This window comes from Leptonotus elevatus, chromosome 1 (genome assembly GCF_054856555.1).
Source record: "Leptonotus elevatus isolate MCC_2025b chromosome 1, RoL_Lele_1.0, whole genome shotgun sequence".
In the NCBI taxonomy this organism is placed as follows: domain Eukaryota; kingdom Metazoa; phylum Chordata; class Actinopteri; order Syngnathiformes; family Syngnathidae; genus Leptonotus; species Leptonotus elevatus.
In genome coordinates, this window is record NC_141239.1 from 53,326,220 (window position 1) to 53,350,415 (window position 24,196).

The 24,196-nt window shown below is 39.2% G+C and overlaps 1 protein-coding gene across 1 annotated transcript in view; it reads right to left on the reverse strand.

Annotated features, from left to right (window-relative positions):
- abcc1 (ATP binding cassette subfamily C member 1 (ABCC1 blood group)) overlaps positions 1–22,738 on the reverse strand; it is a 25,430-nt gene extending 2,692 nt beyond the window's left edge. Inside the window, exons 1-29 of the mRNA XM_086069758.1 lie at positions 22,590–22,738; positions 20,540–20,716; positions 20,299–20,427; positions 18,963–19,100; positions 18,746–18,871; positions 17,742–17,803; positions 17,156–17,287; positions 16,526–16,750; positions 16,238–16,415; positions 15,985–16,146; positions 14,463–14,555; positions 14,033–14,236; positions 12,960–13,106; positions 12,438–12,522; positions 12,278–12,347; positions 12,019–12,145; positions 11,542–11,718; positions 8,102–8,269; positions 7,833–8,007; positions 6,329–6,395; positions 5,495–5,621; positions 5,209–5,413; positions 4,588–4,898; positions 4,224–4,423; positions 2,774–2,900; positions 2,152–2,253; positions 1,616–1,762; positions 985–1,143; positions 176–342 (exon numbers count right to left, since the gene is read on the reverse strand). Of these exons, the coding sequence (XP_085925884.1) occupies positions 176–342; positions 985–1,143; positions 1,616–1,762; positions 2,152–2,253; positions 2,774–2,900; positions 4,224–4,423; positions 4,588–4,898; positions 5,209–5,413; positions 5,495–5,621; positions 6,329–6,395; positions 7,833–8,007; positions 8,102–8,269; positions 11,542–11,718; positions 12,019–12,145; positions 12,278–12,347; positions 12,438–12,522; positions 12,960–13,106; positions 14,033–14,236; positions 14,463–14,555; positions 15,985–16,146; positions 16,238–16,415; positions 16,526–16,750; positions 17,156–17,287; positions 17,742–17,803; positions 18,746–18,871; positions 18,963–19,100; positions 20,299–20,427; positions 20,540–20,716; positions 22,590–22,652 (4,250 nt within the window). The 5' untranslated portion in view covers positions 22,653–22,738. The remainder of the gene's footprint in view (positions 1–175; positions 343–984; positions 1,144–1,615; positions 1,763–2,151; positions 2,254–2,773; positions 2,901–4,223; positions 4,424–4,587; positions 4,899–5,208; positions 5,414–5,494; positions 5,622–6,328; positions 6,396–7,832; positions 8,008–8,101; positions 8,270–11,541; positions 11,719–12,018; positions 12,146–12,277; positions 12,348–12,437; positions 12,523–12,959; positions 13,107–14,032; positions 14,237–14,462; positions 14,556–15,984; positions 16,147–16,237; positions 16,416–16,525; positions 16,751–17,155; positions 17,288–17,741; positions 17,804–18,745; positions 18,872–18,962; positions 19,101–20,298; positions 20,428–20,539; positions 20,717–22,589) is intronic.
- Between the last annotated feature and the right edge of the window lie 1,458 nt (positions 22,739–24,196).

Below are 24,196 nucleotides of genomic sequence, written 5' to 3' on the forward strand. Positions count from 1 at the left end.
CTACTTTTACCTCTCTAAACAGTTTGAGATTAAGTGACGTACAGTCAGTTATAAAAAAAACTTTTAATGGGGCTGCATTTTCCAAATAATGTTTAACATAAAAAAAAAAAATTATGACCACAATTTCATACCGTTTTAAATGTGCAATGACAACAAATGGAAATGAAGTTCCTACCTGAGGTTCTCTCCCCCTTCACTACATTCATGGCTGAGTTTGTTAGGCAGGCCAGACACAAAGCTCTTGAGGTGCGAGAACTCCAAAGACCTCCATATGTCCTCATCAGAGTAGCTTTCAAATGGATCCAAGTTCATCCTCAGAGTGCCTGAAAACAACACCGGGTCCTGAGGCCAGACAGAGAGGTTTAGTGTATCGTGGATCACATAAAAACGGCATCTTATGACTGCGCACTTTGGTTTGTGCCATTGTTTAACTCATTCAAACCCAAAAATGTATAAATATGTTTTAAAGAAATACGTATTTATACGTTTTTATGTTGTTGTTTTTTTATGCCAGAGCATACAGAAGGCTTTGATACAACTTCAGATATGAAGAGGTCGCTTAAAGCAATGGTAGTTATTACAAAAAACACCAGCAGAGTATAAGAGATCAGCCAGGGCCATGGTTCAACAAGCTCTTTTTGCCAGTGTTTTTACCTGGTTTGTGAATAATGATGAAACTTAGCTATATTCTAATGCTAATTGCTGCAAAACGATAAAAGATACAAATATACTCTTTTTGTCCTGACGAAAGAAGAGACTAATCTTTCTTTTGGTAGGTTCCATGTTTTATAGCAATAGAACAACATTTTCTGTGGGCCTTGCAAAACCCAGAAAAACAGACAGGAGTTAAAGGCTGGGAGTGAATGAGGAAAACCTGAGCCATTAGGTGGGAAAAGCAATGACACAGCTCTGTTGTACTGAAGCCATTCTAATAAGAGAGAATATTTGGTTTGTACAAGCTTTTAGTAACCTCTTAGCACTGACCTGTGGAATAATGGTAACTCGGGAGCGGAGGTCGTGGAGGCCAAGTTCAGCAATATTTACTTCATCAATGAAAATTTGACCCTCTGCTGCCTCAATGATCCTGAACAGGCCCAGTGTTAGGGATGACTTGCCGGCTCCGGTGCGCCCTACAATGCCCACCTTACAGGAAGATTTAGTAGAAAAGATTATAGTCAATATTATTGCAATGTAAGTAAATAAATGTACAGTTAAATATAACTTTAAAGAACAACCAAAAATTCAACTAGTAAGACTGTTGATGGTATGGTAAATAATTACTAACTGAGCAGACATGTCCAGTAAGCTTGGAAGTTTTGCTGTTACTCTAGTATGGGTTAATTCGGTACACTGGAATAAAAAAACGTTAAAGACTCTAAATTTCCATACTAGTGAATGTTCATTTGTCTATATGTGCCCTGCAACCAGTCCAGTGTATACCCTGACTCTTGCTCAAGCCCATCATCAAAATTGTCTCCAGCTCACCCACAACACTAATGAAGACACGTGGTGTGAAAATAGACTTTACTTTGTTTTGTAAAGCTTTAAAAAACTTTTTTTTTTAAGCAGGCATATTTTACAGGGGTGACAAAGGTTGATTGTAGATGTGACAGACCTTCTCTCCTCCCGAAATGCTGACTGTGATGTTGCGAATGGCTAAGTCCAGATCATGACGATATCGTAGACCGAAGCCTCGGAATTCTATGCGCCCTTCAGTGGGCCACCCAGGGGCGAGGATGGATGGCTCCTGCTTCCACTCAGCCTGGTAGTTGTAGGATGCATATCAAAACTTGTACTTTAACACAAAGGCGTTTATACAAAAAGAAATGATACCCGAAAGTATAAAAAAAATTATGTCTGGCTTACACAACTTAAATCTGAAAAGAAGCTACTTTCATACATTGTATGTGTACTTTGCCAATGTGCTTTGTGTGAGTACTGCTATTAACATAGCATGAGTAAACATCGTCCACATAAAACGGTGTTCTGCACAATTTTTTTTCAGTTGGACAGAACAGCACTAATCAAGTTAAGTGCCTACAAATTAAGACTGGAAAAATGTAATCAATACAGTTGGTCTGTCAGTACAGTTATTTTTGTTGAGAGACACAAAAAAAAAATCTAAATCTAAATCTTGATAGTGCACGCTACCTCTTTTTCTGTGTCACTGTACTCTTTGACTCGCTCCACTGCAACTATGTTTGTTTCCACATCGGAAGACATCCTCACCAGCCAGGTCAGAGAGGCTGTCAGCTGCAAATGAGAAGAAGAGAAGAGAAATGATTTCATCTCTACCCTTAAATGATGAACCAAATAAATTAAGGTAATCTGTCAGATTAGGAGGGAATTTATGGAAATGTAGGTGGATGTGGGGGGGTTGTTGGAATTACAGTACATGAAAAGATGAACAGGGATGGACTGCATGTCTGCCATTTTTGCTCTCCAACAACATCTTTACCAGCTAAAAATGCATGTAGCGCCTCTCGCTGCTCTTCTTCAAAAAGGAAACTGCGAGAACACAAATAATTGCATTCGGCCACCGATGTCGACATTTTAGGGTTGTTTGATTCTCACGGTGTCGGCATTTGTTGTTTTTGTCACAGCTGCATATCCTGTCCCCACAATGCTGCTTTGTGATTGGTCCGAACCACTGAAAATCAGCGGGCTCGGGACAAGATGGATTCTTTGGGAGTTTGTGAACTCAAAAATACTGCGAGAATTCAGCTTGCAGACAGAGCAAGGTTAGAGAGAAGAAGTGGTCAGCTAAGTTTACCTGAAGGGCATAGGAGATCGCTAGGCCCATGATACCTGGACTGAGGTCCTCTCTGGCTATGACAGCAAACAAAGCAGCAGACGACACAATGCAGTTGCCGACAAACTCCAGTCGGATTGCCAGCCACCTGCATAAACGTAGCAAAACAAAATTGATAAATAAGCACCGCATAAAGCAGACTTCTAATTAGCAACTTTTCTATTCTAGCAACTGTGGACAAAACAGTGGTATTTCCTCAAATAGTGTCCGTTTGTATTCAGTCAGTTGTAGGAAGAACACCGATTTTTTTTTTTTTAAAGGTTGTAAAATTATGATTACTACTGTTATTAACAGTAATGAATTTTGTTTAGCGTGCTGGAGGAATTGAATTAATTTGACAAAACTTATGTAAAATCAAAACAAGTTCTGCCTCTCGTAACACTCGCACTACTCTAGGTGTGAAGTTAGCATGTCAAACTGAATTTCCGAATGTACCTGAATTAATAAATGTATGACAAATGTGAATATCATCACCCTCTTTAAAATAATTGCCTACGTCATTTTTTTTGCTAAATTATGCCTCTTTTGCCTCATGATGCAAAATGGCAATTTTTTTTGTGTTTCTTGAATAAATGACTTAGGTGATTATTTTAAGAATTTAGCATTTTTTAGCACCAATTTAGCATTTTAAAAACATCACAAAAGTTTTTTAAATTTATGTTTACAGTTTTATTTATAATTTCAGAACTATTTATTTTCTGTCGGATCATTTCTTTTGATGAATAATCCTGGTCACCAGAGTAAAATGTAATTTTGTTGAATTCATTCATATTAAAAAATGTTATTTATAAAACAGAGTAATGCAATTTGTTATCATCAATGTTGTGAAGAAATCACATTCAATTTGTAAAATGGTCAGTTATTGTCATGTGTTCTATTGGTGTTAAAAACAAACTCAAAACGTATCGGTACCTGGGATTTTTTTTTTTTATGAAACTGAAACAGTCTGGTGTCACCCATCATTACCGTGTTCATCAATTTAACTTGGCATGTTTCTATTCACGCCACTACAGGTTCAGCGCGGAGCAACTTCCAATATTGTTGGCTATACGTATAAACTGTCAAAACATGAATGAATGCAATTCATCAAAGTCTGACTGCGTCTCATGTCTGCAGAGGGAAAAGTCATTTTCAGAAATTTAACTTGATTGTTCTTAATTTAAGACATAATTTGATGGCTCATCGTGGTCACTCGACAGTGAGACATGAAGCACACCACCTCGTTAGAAGTCCCTCTGAGCTCAGCCACTTCCACCTCCCCCTGAGGGCTTTTCTTCCTGATTTTCTTTTAAACATTTTATATTGCTATAGTGTCTTTTTGCAAGACATTGATTTGTCAGCCAGCCCTACTGCATATATTATAATGGTGGTCACTACTTGAGGAAATGCAGTAAATCCCATTCCTTCCAACCTGTTTGCTATAATGCTAGGGTAGTAGGCCTTCTGGTTATGGTCAACCCTCTGATCGCTCTCTCGTATAAAGCGCTCTTGTTCGCCAAAAGCTCTGATGACAGACGTGCCCAGTAGTGTTTCATTAAAGTGGGTATAGATAGGTGAACGGCTGACCGACTCCAGGCGCTTCAACTGGCGTGATGTTGCCACATAAAATCTCTGAACAAAGAGCAGATAATAGTGGAACAATAACTCAAAACAACATTAGCATATAAATGTTCAACTTAATGTGCAATAGATAACTTGACCAGAAATGGCACTGAAACATGAATGACACAGTAAAGAAACAAAGGCAGGTTTGGTGGGTTGTCTGAAAAACTAACCTGCACAAAAAAGTAGAGCAGACCAAGGAAAGGAATGATGGTCGCCACGTACGGTGTAGCGATCAGGATGACAATACAAGCACCTATCACATTGAACATGGAGCCCATGAACATTCTAAGAATACTGGGGATCAGTGTGTCAATGGTGTCCATCTCCTTGGCAAAGCGGTTGACGAGGTTACCGCTGGGGGTTCGCTCAAAGAAAGATATAGGTGAGCGCAGGACATCATAGAGCATGGACTGATGAAGATAGCGAGATGCCAGAATGCCCCCAATTGACATGGACAGGGAGTAACCAAAGACCGCTACCCCTACAACACAACAGTGATGTGGTTAAAAAGCAAAAACTTTTTTTTTCATTTTAAAATTTGTTATAATTTTAAAGCTACACACACATTCCAAATCCTCACATTGAAGTTTTAAAAAGTAAAAAGGGCATTCATTCACATTGTGCAAGATAATTCACATACAAAGTAAAACACAAATAAATAGTGTACAGGTATCTATTATTCAGCTAACCCCCCATTTGTTCCAAAGGTGACAATTCACAGTACACATATTGACTTTTTAAAATTAAGATTAGAACAAAATAGAAAAAAAAAACACAGAAAAAAAACTCACCCTGGAAGAGGCCAAGAGCACCATACACTCCCAATCTCAGTTGTCTATTAGGCTGAGTGCCATTAACTACTGGGTCGTCTGTCCACAGACTGAGCCAGTAATTAGAGAAAAGAGAAAACAGGTTATGAGCGAAAAACAGCAGCAGAGCAACACAGGACAGGACACCAATCGCTTTAAAATAGGCCCAGAACACAGTCATCTTGACCTGTGACACAAGAAGACAAACTTAGTATTATTATGTTTAGACAACTACACTTTGAGCAATTCTGATAACTTGTCAACGCACCCGTCCTGTGCTGGCCTTGTCAGCCTCTGTTAGTTTGCCTGCATCTGTGTCCTTGGCCTTTTTGACTAGCTCCTCTTTCTCCTTGCCTGACTGTGATAGTTTGGATGTACTGCCGCTTTGACCAGAGCTAAAACAAACAAAAAAAACAGATGCAAGCTTTAAATGACCATGTCAGGTTATCTTTTTAATTATTGTAATTCTCAGCAAATCCCATTAATAAAGCTATGTAGTGTGTCAGAAAAGTTCCAGGTCTGGTCTTACAAAATATAGTGAAACTCTCCTCCATCGCAGATTCCGGGTTAAACTTTATTTTTTATTTTTTTTATTTTTTAAGCATTACTACTGCGCATCATGAAAAAGTACCTTTATGTACCGATTCAGCCAATCAGAGCATCGCTACGGTTTTGTCAGCTGCTGATTGGCAGTTATGTTTTCTAGTAGAGGCGCTGCTCGCCTTGCTGATTCACTTGGACGTTTTCACTTCCTGTACAGAGTGTAACGTTACATCCTGGCATCCTGACACTGCAGTTCCAAAACAGCAATGAAAGAGCCTCGTAGGTCAAGTCACCTATTCTTTGTTTTTTATTTTATGATCTGGATTTTGTTGTTGTTGTCAAAGCACATTGTAAACATTTGTTTTTAAAGGCGCTATACAAATAAAGTTATTATTATTATTATTATTATCGCACACTGAACAAACTTAACCCTGTACGATCTCTTTGAAATATGTTCTGCGGCAAAAGCACCGGAACTTTACTGACACACCTCATATTTTATGGTTAGACTAATCCAAACAACTATTGTCTGGAACTTTCGTCAGCCAGTTGTACTCACCCAACAAGACCAGCTGCACTGCCATTCTCCATTCCTTTGGTTACTATTTTTGGTTTAGATTCTAAATCTAAGGAGGGAAACAAACCAATGAAAAGTAATTCACAAATAGTGATGCCGATGCATTACTCTAAAACGTGCACATTTTCCTGTAACAACTAATCTAATGCAAAATTTTCAAGTAATCTGACTATGGTTACTCATCAAAGTCACAAAACATGACTATGCAGCATATATTTACATATTTATCAACTTGAAATTTACATCAGGATTTCAAAGAGTTATCACTACCCTTTACCACCCCCAAGTTCCAGCAGTGACACAGAACATAAAAGTTCATGAGCCTAAAAGGATAGCTCAGGGATTAGGCCCTTTTCTATCCACATCATGAACCTACAAAGTACTAGAAGGAGAGGCAATTAGAGGCACTATTGGGGCAACAAAGCAGATGCGGAGCAAGGTATGAAGACAAAACCGTCAAGACAGGATAATAATATTAATAACAGGGGAAGAGAAACTCGAATGTGACTTGTATATTGATGATGATGATTTGTGTATTGTATTCACGTATTATGGAATCATGTGGGTAATTTTTGGCAGAAAATATGAGAATGTTCAGTGTTTTTTTCTATTTTATTATCTATTTATTTGCTTGGGGACTTCGGCGAGTAGCAAATTGACCTGACCTTTCTAATGGCAACCTTCCATGGTGATGGAAAACGACCTGCTTTGAGGCAAGCACTGTTCAAGGTACTGAAGGTAAGTGACTGGTGCTTGTTTTTTTTTTTTTGCGTAGTGTCAATATTGGCGTCCTCCGGTCGGTGCTTATTTTTCATTTTCTTCAGGTACATTTGTATTCCTTGGATAATGACTGGAAATTCAACAATACTGTCAATGCCTACTAAATAATTGATATCTCAGCCTCTGAAGCAGATAGAAACATAATTCCAAAAATATTTGAGAGCTTACACCTGTGGCACAAACCTTTGTTTATTATTATAAAACTTCAATATTTATATATTTTTTTAAATCAACAGTCGCATCTGCGCAGTTGTAATAACCTCGGGGGATCGAGTGGAATATTCGTCATTGATACAAAGCCGTCAAAATGTTCACCATCCTCGTTGTCTACAAACATATTTCTTAACAATATGTCACTGTCGACTGGTTACACTGGTTCGAAGTCCTCGCCATCATCAATCACCATCATTTATTTCATAACTCCCACGAATCTGTGTCAGCCATAAATGCTCGAATAACATTCCAAGACGAGATGCTACGAGGCCCACACGCCACGCCACCCTAATTTGTATATACTGGTGCATTTCATCGGCTAAGAGACCGAGAATTCATCTAAACAAAACAAAATGACGTGTCTGCTTTCCTGGGTCTAAAGGTAGAAGAGCTCTAGAGCGCTACCGGCTCTAATGGATTAACAATGCAACTAGCCAAGCAAAGCACTCATGTACAGTATGTCCATGTCTCAAGTGCAGTAAGTGGGTCTCACCATTGTTGTCTGTATGGTCAACTGCAGCGTACGTATGCAGAAACTCAGAAAAGGCGCCCTCAGTGGCCATCAGCTGCTGGTAGGAGCCAATTTCTGTTATTTCTCCATTCACCATGACCAGGATTAGGTCAACCTGAGGCAGGTAGCTCAGCCCATGTGTCACCAGCAAACGGGTCTGCATGTATCCACACATGGAATAGTTAAAAGTTCAGGAAGAACAACATCAACATCAGTTCCTCAGATTATCACTTTAATGAAATCCTACACACCTTGTCCTTCAGCAAGCCCTGCGGACCAATGACATGCTCAAATATGTGTTTTCCTACATGAGCATCAACAGCAGACAGTGGGTCATCCAGCAGGTAGACAGTGCGGTCGCAGTAGACAGCCCTAGCGAGGCTCACCCTCTGCTTCTGACCGCCAGACAAATTGACACCCTGTACATAGATTAAAAGGGAAATAAAATAGTCACATAGTGTGACTTCAACGTGTGAACGAGTGCAGGATTTTGTCTATGCGATTTGACATGGCAACACAAAATCAGCCAACCTCTCACAATTTACGATGATGCTCAGTGTACTAAAAACGTTGTCAGTTTTGTTTTATGTGGTGTAACATACTATTGTTGTGCTGGCTTGCTTTGTTGCATTTTTTGTTAAGTGAGCACAAGAAGCAAAACACCTCTCTCTGGTTCTTTTTCTTCTTCTTTCTTTTTATTTTATTTTATTTTTTTTAAATACAAAATAACTACCAAAAATGCAGATATGGTTTACTTTTTATTGCCACCAAGTCTGTCGAATTGTCTGGCTTCGGCTGCTAAACCACGAGCAACATGAAAATGTGTTGCAAATGCGGTTTCAAACAGGCCAAAAGTATGGACACACACACCTGATACAATGTATTTGCTTTATTCTCACAACTACTATATACATTGTAGATTCTCACTGAAGGCATCATAACTAAGAATGAACGCATGTGGAGTTATGTAGAGTAATTTTTAGACTATAAGGCGCACCTGACCATAAGCCACGCTTGCTAAATTTGGGAAATACTTTGTTACACATATAAGCCGCACCCGACTGTAAGCCGCAGGTGTTTTAATGTTACCGCACAGGGTTCCGGCTACTTTCTTTTCCATAATGAGGGCACAAATTGTCTCACTCTCGTTCTGTCTCTCCTACTGTATTTGGGCTCACTTGGTTTGTTTTGCTCTGCCTGACGCTCTTCCTTTATAGTGTGTCCCCTTGTGATCTGATGGACAAGCTGCACCTTTGTATTAGCCCCAGGATTGAATGCAAGTGAAAAAAGTAGCGGTTTATAGTCCAGAAATTACTGTACTTGACAAAAAAAGGTGAAATAAGTGAAAATTCTAGTTTCTTCAAAATAGCCACCCTTTGCTCTGATTACTGCTTTGCACACTCTTGGCATTCTCTAGCCTGGAAATCCAGACTCACTCGCGGCTTTGCCGGAGAGTGAGTCTGGTCAACCGCCCTAATCAGTGGCATTTCTGAGGTGGGGCAAACCTGAGCTAACAAGACAGTAGAATGAACCAATAAGCGAAGAGTGGATGTTATGTCAGAAAAGCGACTCGTTGAAATCTTTTTTTTTTTTTTTTTGCGGAGACGGAGTAAAAATCCAACATTGCTAACTAGCCGAAGAGAGACAGTAGTGAATGACTTATGTTGTTGTTGCGGGAAAAACTTAAAGATTCATGGTGTCATGAGTCACTCTATCAGTAAATCAGTAAGCTTGCCGCTGTTTAAACGACTTGCACCGAAAAGTGACGTTGCTCACAATAGCGACGTCACGCAAATAGACAAATTTGATTGGCCAGCCTGTTTTCAGCCGGTGCTGAATCGCTGTCTATGGACGCCTGTCCACCTTCTTTTTTAAGAAGGTGGGTGTGGCTTGCCAGGCTCGACATTCTCACCTCTGGGAACTCCTTCAACACTGTTGGAAAACCATTTCAGGAGACTACTCTTGAAGCTCATCGAGGGAATGCCAAAAGTGTGCAAAAAAAAATCTGAGCAAAGAGTTACTATTTTGAAGAAACTAGAATATAAATCACGTTTTCAATTATTTTACCTTTTTTAAGTACATAACTCCACATGTGTTCATTCATAGTTTTGATGCCTTCAGTGAGAATCTACATTGTAAATAGTCATGAAAATAAAGAAAATGCATTGCATGAGAAGGTGGGTCCGAATGTTTGCAGTGTACTGTATATAACTGATTTTGAGATACAGTATTACTACTTTGAATAATGATAAATCGTTCAGTCACCACAGCAAATATGACCAGCTTTCGTGGCAGCTTAAGTGGTCAACAGAGAGATATCAGCAGTGGCATTGCCGACACACGCACATAAACACACACATACGCTTCAAAATAACTTTATGGCTTGACAGACCGTTGCAGATTCTCATCAATCAAACTAAATCATGCCATTGTTTCTTTATATTTTTTATGTCTGAGTGATAAATGATATTTCACTTGTATAGCCTATTTCCACCTATTAAGGCACCCCAGCTTCACACTGACTTTGCATTCAACTACTGATGGCGCAGCATCAGGAGCAACTGTGGGTTCAGTAACTTGCTTTGACGTGGTCACAAGGGCCAGGGATTGAACCCACAACCTCTGGGTTGGGAGACGACCACTCTACTACTACCACCCCAGTGTAGCCTTTCTTAACACAAAATAGCTACTATATTAAAAAAAATAGTGTTTCTTTTACATTCCCTTTTGCAGCGGCGGCCCGCCACTCCTAAATCTTAGCCGCCTCTCCTTCAAGGCTGGGGGGAGGTGAGTGCAGCACGGATAGAGAAAAAGACTAGCAGAAAGCAATGGCAATTTTGTGATCCAGTTTTGCTCGTTAGCAACCTGCCCTCGTCAGCAAACGAGATTAGTAATCGCTGTTCATCCACATGCACTTGATATGTTAAAGGAACAGCGACGTGAAAAATAAACTTTTTGGAGCTTTTAGCCACGTTAAAATGCTAATTCCTCACCAAAAACATCACCGAAGTGGTGTTTTCCTCAATTTGCCCCTCTATGGGAAATTCTAGGTAATTTTGCTCTCCAAGCACCAGCCCCTCCCAACCTGAGAAAACGAGCTGGTGTAACTTTTTGACGTCATGAGGTGCGGCCCCACCCCAGCACCGCCTATGCGGACTAAATGCACGCCCATTTTCTCTGAGACCTCCATGAGGTTGTGATAAAAGTAGCTTTTATCAGTAAACATTCTGTCCAAATGAATTCAAAGCAATCAATTATCCTTCACATTTGCAATGCCAAAGTACAATGAGAAATGGCTGTCTTAAAATCCCAGAAAGGGTTTTGGCTGACACTTGTGTAAACTACAAGTAAAACTTTTTGCGCTTTTGAACCTAACTGAATGAATGGAGCAGTGGTTAGCGCGCTTGCCCTGTAAGCAGCAGGTCTTTGATTCGCAACCCACTCAGGGTAATCTTTTTCCCTTCTTTTCTTTCTTTCTTCTCCCCTCCCCCTCCCACTACGATTTCTTGCAGCAAGGAGCAGTTTTGTTTCAAATGTTTATTGAAGAATTGAACATCCAATCCGATTTCCACATGTAAATAAGACACGGCACTTCACCTACAGCTACTGCACATATGCTGACCAGTAGCGTGTCATAATGTTATTTATTTATGTACTGCATGCGGCTGTGTGTTAGGTAATGAATGAATACCTTTTCTCCAATCTCTGTGGAATCTCCAGCAGGTAGGATCTCAAGGTCAGGCTGTAGGGCACATGCTGCCACTACACGCTGATACCAGGTTTCACTTATTTCCTGGCCGAATATGATGTTTTCCTTCAGTGTGGAATTTTGTATCCAGGCCTGCTGGGGAACATAGGCCACTGAACCCTACAAGGAGAAACGTCTAATTTAATTAGGTCCAGAGTTATGATTTTGACTTGCATAACTACCCCATTTCATGTCAATTAAAACAAACAAGATGTGATATTGAAGTGTAAACTTCCAGCTACAATTTTAGAGGCTTTACAAAAATATGGCATTTACCATTTAGGAAGTAAGGACATTTTAGGTAGAGTACATGCATTTTCCATGGGCTGAAAAATCTGATAATGTTGCAAACAAATGTACTGTATTGTATACAATTTTGTATGCTTTTACAGTAGTGCACATTTGAGTGCCAGTAAATACCTTGACAGCCACACTTCCTTCAAGTTTGTCCATTTCTCCAAGCAGGGCTGACAGAAGAGAGGACTTTCCAGAACCAACAAGTCCCACAATGGCAACCAGTGAGCCGTCTGGGATACACACGTTCAGCCTGCAGAAGCACATGGACAAATAAATAAAACTAAACGTCAGAAAGCAAATCGTCAATTTAAAGTGTCAAAACTTAAAACAAACTCAAACAGACACAATTCTTAGGTATACACCAAACTGTCTGCATACTTACATCTTGAGTGTCGGTGATTCGGTTTTTGACCAACTGAAAACGCCATTCACTATGGATATACTGTTTGAGGCTGCAATAAAAAATAAACAAGCACATGCATGTAAAATTTACCCGTTTCATAAAAAAAATAAAAATAAAGTGGAAAGAATTAAAGACTCACAGCTGACTACTTTGCGTTCAACACTGTCTTCCTGTAGCTCCTCATGTGATAGAAACACTCTCAGCCGCTTCAAGGAGACGCTCGCCTTAAGAAAGTAAATGCTTTCAGTGCTTTCACCACTTTTGTATCCCTAAGAATGTGTTTCAGAATGTTTTATCCATGTTTGCAATCTTGAAAATATGTTTAAATCATGCCAGAATTTAGCCAGTATTATGTAAAGCTGCCAAGTAATGACATGTGAACAGCAGAAATGTACAGTGGATGATAATGCAATAAAAACCTTGTGTGACCCAATTTTTTTTTTTTTATAAATACACAACACACACATGGCAACTACTGTATATATTCAGCACCAATTGCAAAGATGTCAGAAGTAATATTTGTTGCAATATTTGCCTTTAGTTTATTTAAAACATATTTGTGGAGGCTTTCCTAATTGTTAAAAAAATTAAAATAGAAAAAAAAAAAAAAAACACCACTGGACTTTCTTCATAATGCAATATAACTTTGCCTCACACTGACCTGCACCATACTACTGATGACCATAGGCAGCATGTTGAGAGGAAAACGCAAGATGTTGAAGAGTGCCAGAGAAACAAAGGCTTTCTGGGCATCAAGCACATTTTTTTCATCGATCAGCACATATACCGCAAAAGTGGACAGGGCAACCTGCAAAAAAACAATGAAATAATTGTTGACAATTGTGACATGACGGGGCAGCAGTCGCTAATCTACAGTATTAGAACTTGGGACTTTGGAGACAGAATGTCATGTGTTCGAACCCCAATGCGGGAAAAATATGTAAAAATGGTGACTACTTGTAGAAGACAAGTTAGTTTATCGGTACTTAATGGCTGTAGAGTTGAAATTTACGTAAGCAAGGGACCCCCCACCCCTCCGGGGATCTCTGCTTGCGCGCCTTTTACCCTTATTTGCTTGTATTCCCCCCCCCCCCCCCCCCCCGCCATATTGGTGTGAGTGCAACATAAAATATACAGCAGAGTATAAACTGAACTTCCTTTTTAAGGGGTTATAGAGGGTAGGTCACTAGTCCATAAGTTTCCATACATAGGAAAATGTATAATGATTTATTTGCCATGTTACAGATACACTAGGTATTGTAGGTGTCACGAGTATACAAACACTATGTATTGAAAGCTAGGGTCCAACCTGCACATGCGTGTGGCGTATGCACATCAAATCAAAGTGTTGCCTACAGCACCACTTGAGGAGCATGGAAGTAAACAACATTGCACATTACACTGTATTCCAATGTAAACTCCTTGAAAAGTTTTACTACATGATATTTTGAATGGTATTTTCCCACCGAATGGTTGCGTTTAAGTGTAGTTTATATTTAACCAACTTAATAATTTTTCTTATTTGGTTAGGTTAGATAAAAAAAAAAATCCTTACCGTATATAATCGATCGACTGATATGAAATACTTATATTGTAATATACTTGTCAGCCATAAACACTCAGCCCTACATGGTAAGTAAGGTTAATTGAGGACTCTTCCTGACAGTTTTTCCTTGCCTCAATCACCCAAGTGCTTGTTCATCTGGGGTACAGTTGTTGTCTTTTGATACTTACCAAAAAGGGTGCACAGACCCATGTGAAGGTAGACACAGCGCCAAGGTAGGCGGCCTTCTTTAGTACTTGCAGCTCACTCTCACGGATATCTGAGACTTTGCCCTTGAACGCAAGCTCCCAGGCATACAGCTTCAACACCTTGATACCATTCAGCATCTCATTCATCAGTTTAATACGACTGTCTTTACTTTTCATCTGCGCTACCTGCACATAAAAAACAAACAAGCTATACAATATATACTTATGTACTTTGAAAACTCTATTTAAGAATAAAAATAACAGCCAACTGCTTCTATGAAATATGCATGCTTGCAATTGTCTTTTTAATAGTTGACTAGAGAGAGCTGGAAATGGCCCACCAAGTTAGAAGGTCTTTAATTACTACAAATATGATCAATCGCTGACTTGGTCCAAGTCGGAGAAACCTCACCTGGTAGGTTTTCGTTTTCATGGCAATGAAAGCATTAACTGGAACCATTAGAAGCATAACAGCCACTCCAGCAAGAACAGATGGGCCCAGGTTCTGCACAAGAGTTACAATACATTCAAGAAAGATTTTTATTATCACTATTACAATAGATCAACTTATAATTATCACTACAAACAAATGGCTGTACTTCCATGAACATTAATATTCAATATGAAAAGATTCAGTTATTAATCAGAATAACGCACAAACACACAAGTACAAAAAGCCCTAGCACAGTTCATACTCAGTGTAAATCACAACTGGATTCATATATAAGGGAGTTTTCTTAGAATCATTTTAGTTGACATATTTGCAATGTAATTGGACATTAATAATCACTCCGAGCATAGTACGTCCGGAACCAGTTGTTCCTCCGCTTTGATGTTAATCACAGTTTGTGACACTGATACAAATCAAACTCGGTCAGTTTTAAAATATATGAAGATCATGCTGATCTAGAGAAAACAATGTAAGAATAACCGACTAGTACACACGGCTGACGCACACAGATGCCAAATCACAGCGCCAAACTGAGCAGACGACACACGTAAGGCCTCGATACACCGATCCGACATCAGCCAAATGTGACCGACCCTCATGGCGTCGGCATGCCCGTTGGCACAAACGCCGGAAAAATTACTTAAGTACACACCGCAACAGACCGACACAATGCCAATTAATAAGTACCTTTTGCGCATGAGTTAGAAGCAATCCACCCCTCCATACCATTAGCAGTAGTACTCACTATTCCTCATTGTTAGAAGAAGGCAACTGGAAAGCTGTTAGGGGGGGGATACACACTCACGAGGCACTCTCACTCGTAGCATACCCTCAGGCTCTTTACAGAGTATCATGTAATATAAAAGTAAATTCTACCTGGTATATCTAGTTGTGTCTTGTTATGTCTTGCCAGTTTGGCTTTCATCACTCGATCGTCATACCCTTTAACAGTAACCTGATACAATCATGCCGGCCTGAACCACAGTGATGAATTCATCTTCTGTTCTTATAATTATGTCCAAATGCAAAGGGTGAGTAAAATTGTAATTGCTTTCTGTTTATCCGCATTCTTCACTTCCTGTTCTTGCCCCAAGCACTGATTTGTTCACCAACAGCCAATCAGAGTGATCAAATGTCACAAAGGTCCTATGCTGATTCGACAGGTTGAATCAGCCAAAAACGCCCCCCAGACACTCCCCAACGGAATACATTATGACGGTAATTTATACTTTAATCAGATGGCGTATAGCAACGCCCAGACACTTTTCGACTTCCAATGTCGGATAAGTGTATCGAGGCCTTCAGACAATTATTGCTTGACTAACCATGAATCAGTTTTCTTATCTTTTTGTTAGAATACATAGAAACTCTTTCCCTAATATGTAATTTTTGTGGTTCTGAATGAAAAACATTCAACCGTGCGCTGTAATAAATAACCTCAGAGTAGATCTGGCATTAGTTGCTGTTGGAAGTAGATTCTTACCTGCCACAGAAAGTAAAGGGCCAATATCACTTGCAAGGGGGCGGACCATATCATGTTAATATAAGCAATAAGATCCATAAAACGCTGAGCATCCACTGACATCAAGTTGACGATCTCTCCAACTGTGGATGTTCGGCGAGCGGCACTACTGATAACCAATGCCTGAAGGATCAGAGAAGCAGACAGAGGCTTTGATTGAAGATACTCTTTCTTCATATTAAGAGCCATTACACAACAAAGTAAGTGCAAGTACCTTCCTGTAGACTGCTCCAACAATGGCAGAGCGTAGACGCATGCCTGTGATGAAGCAGACGTGAAAATACCTCTGCAGGATGAGTGACTGCACACATGTACACAGGAAGAGCAGAGCTGTGTAGAAGTAGCCATGCCAGGAGAGAGCACTGGAGTTGTTCACAAAATGGATCAAACGCCTGGAGATAATAAAGTTGAAAGAAGTAGCATTGTAAAAATAAATAAACGCTGATTAAACAAACATAAAGCAAAACTTAATGCCATTTAAGTAACTTGAATGTTGTCTGACCGGAGGATCTCAGGCCCAACAAACATGAGGATGTCTTGTATGAACTTGTAGAAGCATGAGATGAGGAAGTATGGCCCAAAGGCCAGGCACAGAGCCCACAAAAGGGAGGGCTCCTTTCTTTTTGTGGTTTTCACTAGTAAGATTTCAGACTCCTCCGCAGCTTGACCCTCCTTGTTGTTGGGGTTATGGGCCTGCCTGGGCGAGTACAATGTCTTCTGTTCTGTTCTGGGAACACCAAAAAATGTAGACAGCTTCTATTAGTAATTCAATAGTTGCCACCAGACATCCTCCATTTGATTGTGCTACTTCAACCCTAAAAGTGAAAGAAAAATATGTTTCCAATAATAACTCTTAAATTATATTTTAACTCTGAAGAAAAGTGTCGTAATTATTCTGAGTATATATTTTGCCTAGAGTACAGCAGGGATAGAGAACCCTGGTCCTCAAGAGCCACTGTCCTGCCTGTTTTCCATGTGTCTCTCCTCAAACACAGCTGACTCAACTGATCAGTCTGATAACTATCTTGTTCATCAATCAGGTGTGTTGATGGAGGGAGACATGGAAAACAGGCAGGACAGCGGCTCTCGAGGACCAGGGTTCCCTACCACTGGAGTACAGTGAGCCCCTGACCTCTTTCTCTTTTGACAATCTGTGTTCCAACGTTGAACCAGCCTTGGTACCACTTTCTGTGAACGGTCTTCAGGGTTCAGAGACCACAAATCTTTCTCCTCTAGGGGATGCTTGTAGCCATTCATCATCATCCTGGTAGGGAACAATAGGTTAAGTGCTGAGGGAAAAAAGATGGTTCAGAAAAACAAAACTAGGGGGCATGTAATCTGAGACAGGAGGGGCTATTAGGAGAGAGTGTTTATTACATTTAATACACACGGTTTGGTGTCGTGAGACAAGTCGGCAGCCTCTTAGTATGCAGTGCATGTATGAAAATTCACAATGTATTTACATGTATAATTAAGGGAACATTCAGAAAATTTTAACCTTGAAAGGAGGTAGGATGAGACAATAAAAATGATAAACATAAATCATAACATTATAAAATGGTCAAGAAAAAAATATATTTAGGGTGTGCTATGATTCTTAATTGATTGTGTTTTGGTTGTGGCTGATCCATTTTGTGTAAAACGGCCTTAACGTAAGCCTAGACTATAGTGCCAAAACCGTTACCAACCCAGTAATATATACCTGAAGGACTGCTTACCTCGTGATCCACCAGAATGTTATCTTGGAAAGGAAAGAAGCTCCAGGCTCAGGACAAGGATTCTAGCAATAACAAATGAAACATCACTAAGATCCAAGAAAAACATTGCATTCGCAGAACAGACATCCAAACAGACTCAATTTAAACCATACAACAACAAGCCATTACATTATAACCACTTGCACAATATGAGACAGGGAAATATTTTTCCTTTACACCAGATGTCGGAACTGGACCTAAGTAGATGGTACTGTACTTAGCTCAAGTATGTCTTTTACTTACTTATATTTTATAACAGATATTTTTACTTTCTACTCCTTACTTTGTCAAAACAAACATTGCTGCAGATGTAATAAGATGCACCATCATTTCCTGTGAATAATATGCCACCTAATACACAAATCCAAAATTATCCTTTAAAATAATTTTGTAATTCTGTATTTGTATATATACACAAGGTCCACCGATTTCTAGACATCCTTTATTATCAAGAGTTAATAACGAATTCATTTGAATGAATAAAGATTGAGAACATACCAATGAAGTCTAAATACTTTAAAAACTGTTTAAAAATGATGCTCTTATCTTATTCAAAATTCTTTCCTCAAAGAGGAGTAAAGCTGGCAATTTTCCACTGGTCACAAGTTCACATACGTGCAGTGTTGGGAATAACGGCGTTTAAACTAACAGCGTTAGGTAACTCAGTTTTTTTCATAAACGGACTAATCTAACTAATTAGTCTCTCCATATTTGAAACGCCGTTATCGTTATTGTATGAGGAATGCGTTGAGTTACAATTTATTTATTAGATTCAAGGCTTGAAGTAAGCTTACAAGACATTGTGCGGTGACGAGCTCAGTTTCCATGCAAACAAAACGCTGCTTTCATTGCTTTTCAGAAGTCAGGCCCATAATTCTTGCAAAGGCTCATGGGGCATAGGAATAAGGTGAATGAATAGAAGTTACACATTTTACGTCATATTAGCGATCAGAGAACATACTTACTGAGTCTTTGACAACTTGAGAGAAGAGTGGAGGCTGATCTGACAAACAGGACAAAATCAGCGAGACGAGCAGCAGGGCGTAGTACACAAAGAAGGTGGTGTGCCTCCACACACAAATTTCTGACGGCTGGAATGAATTAATACATGTCAAACTGTGGATCATCAATTATAAACATATGGATCATCATTCGCTGCATCAGTGACAGTGTTTGACTGACCATGTCCAGGACTTGCAGGATCTTGGACCGGAAGGTGATTGTGGCACAAAGCAAAGCCAACAGCCAGAAACCCAGCAACACTCCAGATGATTGAACCCCTTTCATTCGTTCATACTGAATCATTAGGGTGGCCAGCAACTGGAGCACACATGCAAATCAAGTATATTAGGACACATCCCAACTGTAAAAAAACATTTTTTGTTTTGCTCATGTCATTCCAAACATAATCCCCTTATTTAATACTCTTGTTTAGCGTCATCTATTCTTTAATCCAATAAATTATCCCTTTACTAACCATGTGAAGTTACATTATTGTGCTCAATGCAGAGGGGTCAGCTCTTATAGGAAGGCCTCCAAACCATCTTCCCCTTGGGAAAACCAAAGCCTCACAGCCTGCCAAGCATCATGATCAATCAAATCTGGCCCTTCAACGCTACTTTGGATTAGGTCCTCCGATGCAGTGTTTCCCAAACAGGTGAGCACATTGCAGGGGGTATATGGAAATTCAGGTAACTGATGAAAATAAAATAAAACTGCTATACTATAACTCTGAGTATTTATTGTTCAATGTTTTGTTTAATGCATTTTTAAAGGTTTTTGGGTTGTAAATGTTATAAAAATTATATATAGGAAAGGCAAGTGAATTCTTTATTTAAATTCAATGACATACCAACAACGAGAATGGAGGATGGACACCTAGTAGTTAATAAGGTTTTGCAAACAGAAGTGACAAGATGGACCATTGATTGTAATGACTAATTACGGTAAGTAAAACAGCAAACTGATTTCACCCCCATAATTCTTATTAATGTGTGTCAGCTTTTATAGATTGATAGAAAGCCCACATTGTTCAATATTTGCAATTATTAACGTTTAATGTACTCATGGATTTTTTTAGTTTGAGTTTCTGAGTTTGTTATTAATATGACTACACATATGTATACACACTTCCCTCCAACAGTATTGGAACAGCGAGGCCAAATTCCTTGATTTTTGCTGTAGACTGAAAACATTTGGGCTTGACATGACTAGAAGATTATATTAGACAAATGATCCACATTTCAGCTTTTATTTCAAGACTATGTGTGTACACTCACATGTAATATGTAATGATTTGTGAATGGGCCCCCGGGCAATAATAATAATAATAATACAAATTGAAAATCATAAAAAATAAAAAATAAATAATTAAATTAAAAAATTATGAAAATGAAAATAACCACTACCACTAATAATAATAATAATAATAATAATAATAGTAAGGGTACGATCAATAATAAGGGTATAATTATTTGAAGAGAACAAGAATAATATCATTATATGATAATTCTCTCACCATGGTGAAGCCCAGTATGGTTGGACTGACTAGGTGGACAGGTGCAGGAACTTTACTGCCGGAACTTCTTTCCCAGAAAGAATAAAAAACATCTGCCCAGCAGATAATCCATAGAAGAAAGCCAAAAGCCTGCAGACAGAAGAACAAACAAATTACCATTAATTTCTGACATCTTGATGCTTAAATTATGTGATCAAATAAAGATAGAATAGATAAGACAACAGTGTAATGTATGACTCACAGTTTTGGCTTTGTTAAGGTGACTCATACATATGTAACCTTGATTATGGCTACGAATGTAGATGAGGTAGAAAGGGGCACACAGCCAGAGGTAGATGCATGGTAGCCACACCAGAACAGTGTTCTGGAAGCACTGAGTAAAATCTGGGTTTGTAGTATTCCATGAGCGGTCCCAATCCTGGTTGAGGCAAAAGAAAGATATTATTTTGCTCCATCTAAAGCAGCAAGAGCACAGATGACCAGTTAGTTTTACACTGTGTCTGTAGTGATTTATTTTCAGAGTGTTCGCTGTTCATGCTCCATAAGAAAGCAAGATTTGTATTCATTATTTATTAACAGAAGGGGTGAATACTGGATACAGCCAAAGTCTCAGTTTTGTGGTGATATTTTGTGTTTGGAAAAAGTAGAACCGAATGCAGGGGAAAAGGAAAAGAGTAGCAGAGTAGCCTACTATCCAAAAAAAATAAAAAAAATAATATATATATATTTTTTTTAAAGAACAAAAAGGCATCAATCAAAATACAAAACTAAGTCCAACAAATAAAAAATTTAAACATACAAAGAAACACAGGGGAAACACTCACCACTACAGGGGGGTTGGGTTTGGGGGTAATTGACTGATGTTATGACATCATGTCAAGTGCATTTTGGAGTATTCATGCATGTCGCACAATGGTGCCCCGCATGGATGATGGTGACCTACACACTCTACGTGTAGGCCTTGGCTGTATTGCTAAATCGCTTTGTAGTTAAAAAGACTTGTTATCCCCTCGGGAGGCAGTTTTGATACAAAAGAGAGTGGCTATTGGTCCTTTACTTCCTGCACATGTTGAGAACAGGAGGGGTAATATGACTAGTGGAAATAGGGAAAATTTATTTCTATTACACTTCTGCAATATACTTCCATCCATATCGGCACATCTCAAAAACTACCTCATGAGAGCATTACATTAACACTATTTAGCGTTATTTGGGAGGTTTTTCAAAATTTCTGTTTCCATTTCCAGTTTGCTAATGCACAATTTGCGTTTTGCACATTTCTGAGCACAATGGAAACCTCCAAAACTCTTTTGAGCTTAAGTGTTCAGGACAAATTTGGCAGCAAAAATAATATTTTATTTAAAAAATACATAAAATAGTGGATTTGTTGGTCGCACTTTCACAAATACAATAAAACATTTACCAGTTCTGTCTCCAATTTAGGGGCAACAATTTAGGGGCAGTCTGGACAGGTTATTTATTTACTTACTTCATTAAAGTATTATTGCATGCGCCTGGCAGACCTCAAGAAATGGAAGTTATTTGCAGCCCTTTAAAAATAGTTTATAGAAATAGTATTTACTACCCCTAGTTTAGGTGGTTTTGTTTAACATTTGAGGAACATACTTCTAGATGTGCTTCATATTTCAAGTGCCTCGAGATATTCTGTAGTGAATTGGAGCCACAGTATAAACCCAATTGAGTTGGGCTCAGCAAGCAAGTCAAGTGTGCTTGAGATCGACGTTAAAAACTGTAAACATTAAACGGGGCATTATAAAAAAAAAAGAAAAAAAGATCGATACCAGTGATTATACTCATTTTGTTAACATCCAACTTATTACAAGTGTGGTTGGTGGCGATAAAAGTCAACAAAATCGTTAAAAATGGCCACAATGTAGTGGTGAAGACACTTCATACACTGCAGGTTTTCAAGCACCTCTCCACTGGTCAGTCGCGTAAATTGTTTACGACATTAGCAAGTGCCTTTCTGAGTAATGAGTCGGCGTCGAGTAAAGAACTTACACCAGTTAGTTGTCCTAAAATTATTAAGCGTGCATCTAAGGTTAAGAAGACCTGTTGAATTTAATTACAAAAATATGTTGATAAGCCGGTTATTCAAGCGACTGGTAAACTGAATTAACTGCTACATAGGTGCCTTCGGATAAGGAACGTTCACTGATGAATTTAGTCAGCTAGCAAGTGACACTGGTGACCGGTAGCTAGCAAAACAGAACGAACGTAAAAAAAAAAAGGTGAACAAACTCAAAAGACATGGAAAACAAAGAACTTACCCAGAACCAGTCGGAACCATCGGGGCTACAGAATCTGTCAAGCCCCATTTGCAGGGGCGTCATGTAAGAGAAGTCGTGACAATGAATGGTTCGGAGTTTCTATTTCGTAACGTGAGTCTCCGGCTTCACATGCCAAACAGAAGGAAGGCTGCTGCTTCTTCTTTAGTGTGTGACGGTGACACGAACAAACTATTTAAATGACAATGCTGCCGCCTGCTGTACAGGAGAAGCAGTTGCTTTTTTCTTCGTTGAAGCCGGGGTTATAATAACAGTTACATTTCAGTGCGATAACCTTTTTTGGGGGTTCGCGATTTTTAACCTAATTTACAATAGATTACGTATTTAACCTTTAGGAACGTGTATTGATAGATCTTTAAAACAACAACAACAACAACAAAAACAAAAAACATAGCTGGGATGTTATTGATTGTTATAGCATCCCCATTCCGTGACTTCACTACATGTTCCTCATGACACTGGGGAAGGTCCACACTGGCAGCTGTGTTTGGCTCTGGGCCACGGCGCTGTGTGGGACCCCTCTGTCTGCCAGGGTTTGGGGTCGTCCCTGTGGCTGGGGGCTGGGCTGGGCTCCTAGTGCAGACGTGCCCCAAGGATGGCGTATCCTCACGTTTTCAGCAATGTGCCTCAGCCTTCCCAGACAGCAAAATATGTTAAATGAATGTTGAATTAGGGTTAAGAAGATTGATTTTTGGTTGCGGTTGAAGACTGATATTTAATCAAACGTTGATTCAACAACATTTTGTCAACATTTTAGTTTATGTTTAAAATATACCATTGAATCTACATTGTATTTTGGTGAAATTAAAACCATGGGTGGCTGCACTACCATTACAGCTCTACGCCTCTCCTCCATGGCAGGAATCCAGCTCCCCGTCCTCAACCTTTCACTGTCGGGAACGTTGATTTCATCAGCCAGCAATCCCGCCACTGCCATCATATGTTCGAAGGTTCAAAATGTCTGTAATAAAAAGTATGGCATAGTCGAAGGATGTTGTGACTTTTCATTTTATTGATTCAAAAATTAAATAGAAAAAGTGCTCTTCTCAGTATCGTCCTAGATCACACACTTGACAGAGAGATGGTGGCTCCTTTTAAAACACCCAAGCCCCTCCCCTAAACCAATTAATTAAAAAATTCGCAGATTGACCTTTTGCATGTGACATCACAGCGTTCATTGGGAACGCCTCCTCCCGCACGACTGCCGGCAAAATAACCACTTGCATCTATTGAACTGTTGAAACTCACACAGCGCATAGTCCTGTATCTATATATAATCGATTATCTTCTAAAATTGTCATATCTTGCTGTGCGGTTGCTTTTACTAATAGACAAGGGTGTAAAACAAACTAGAATTTTTATCACATACCTGCTGATGAACAAAGCGATGGATAGCAGCAATAAAGTAAAAGCTGCAATAAAATAAACAATACATCAATTGCACGATATTCAAGTTTTACCTTTGCCATTACAAGGTATCTTGTACCCCTGGTGTGAGAGCATTGCAGATTATCTCGTCCCAGAGACCAGCCAGCAACAAAAACAACAAAAATGGTACGCGTCCAGGATTTTATAAGGTTTTAAATTAG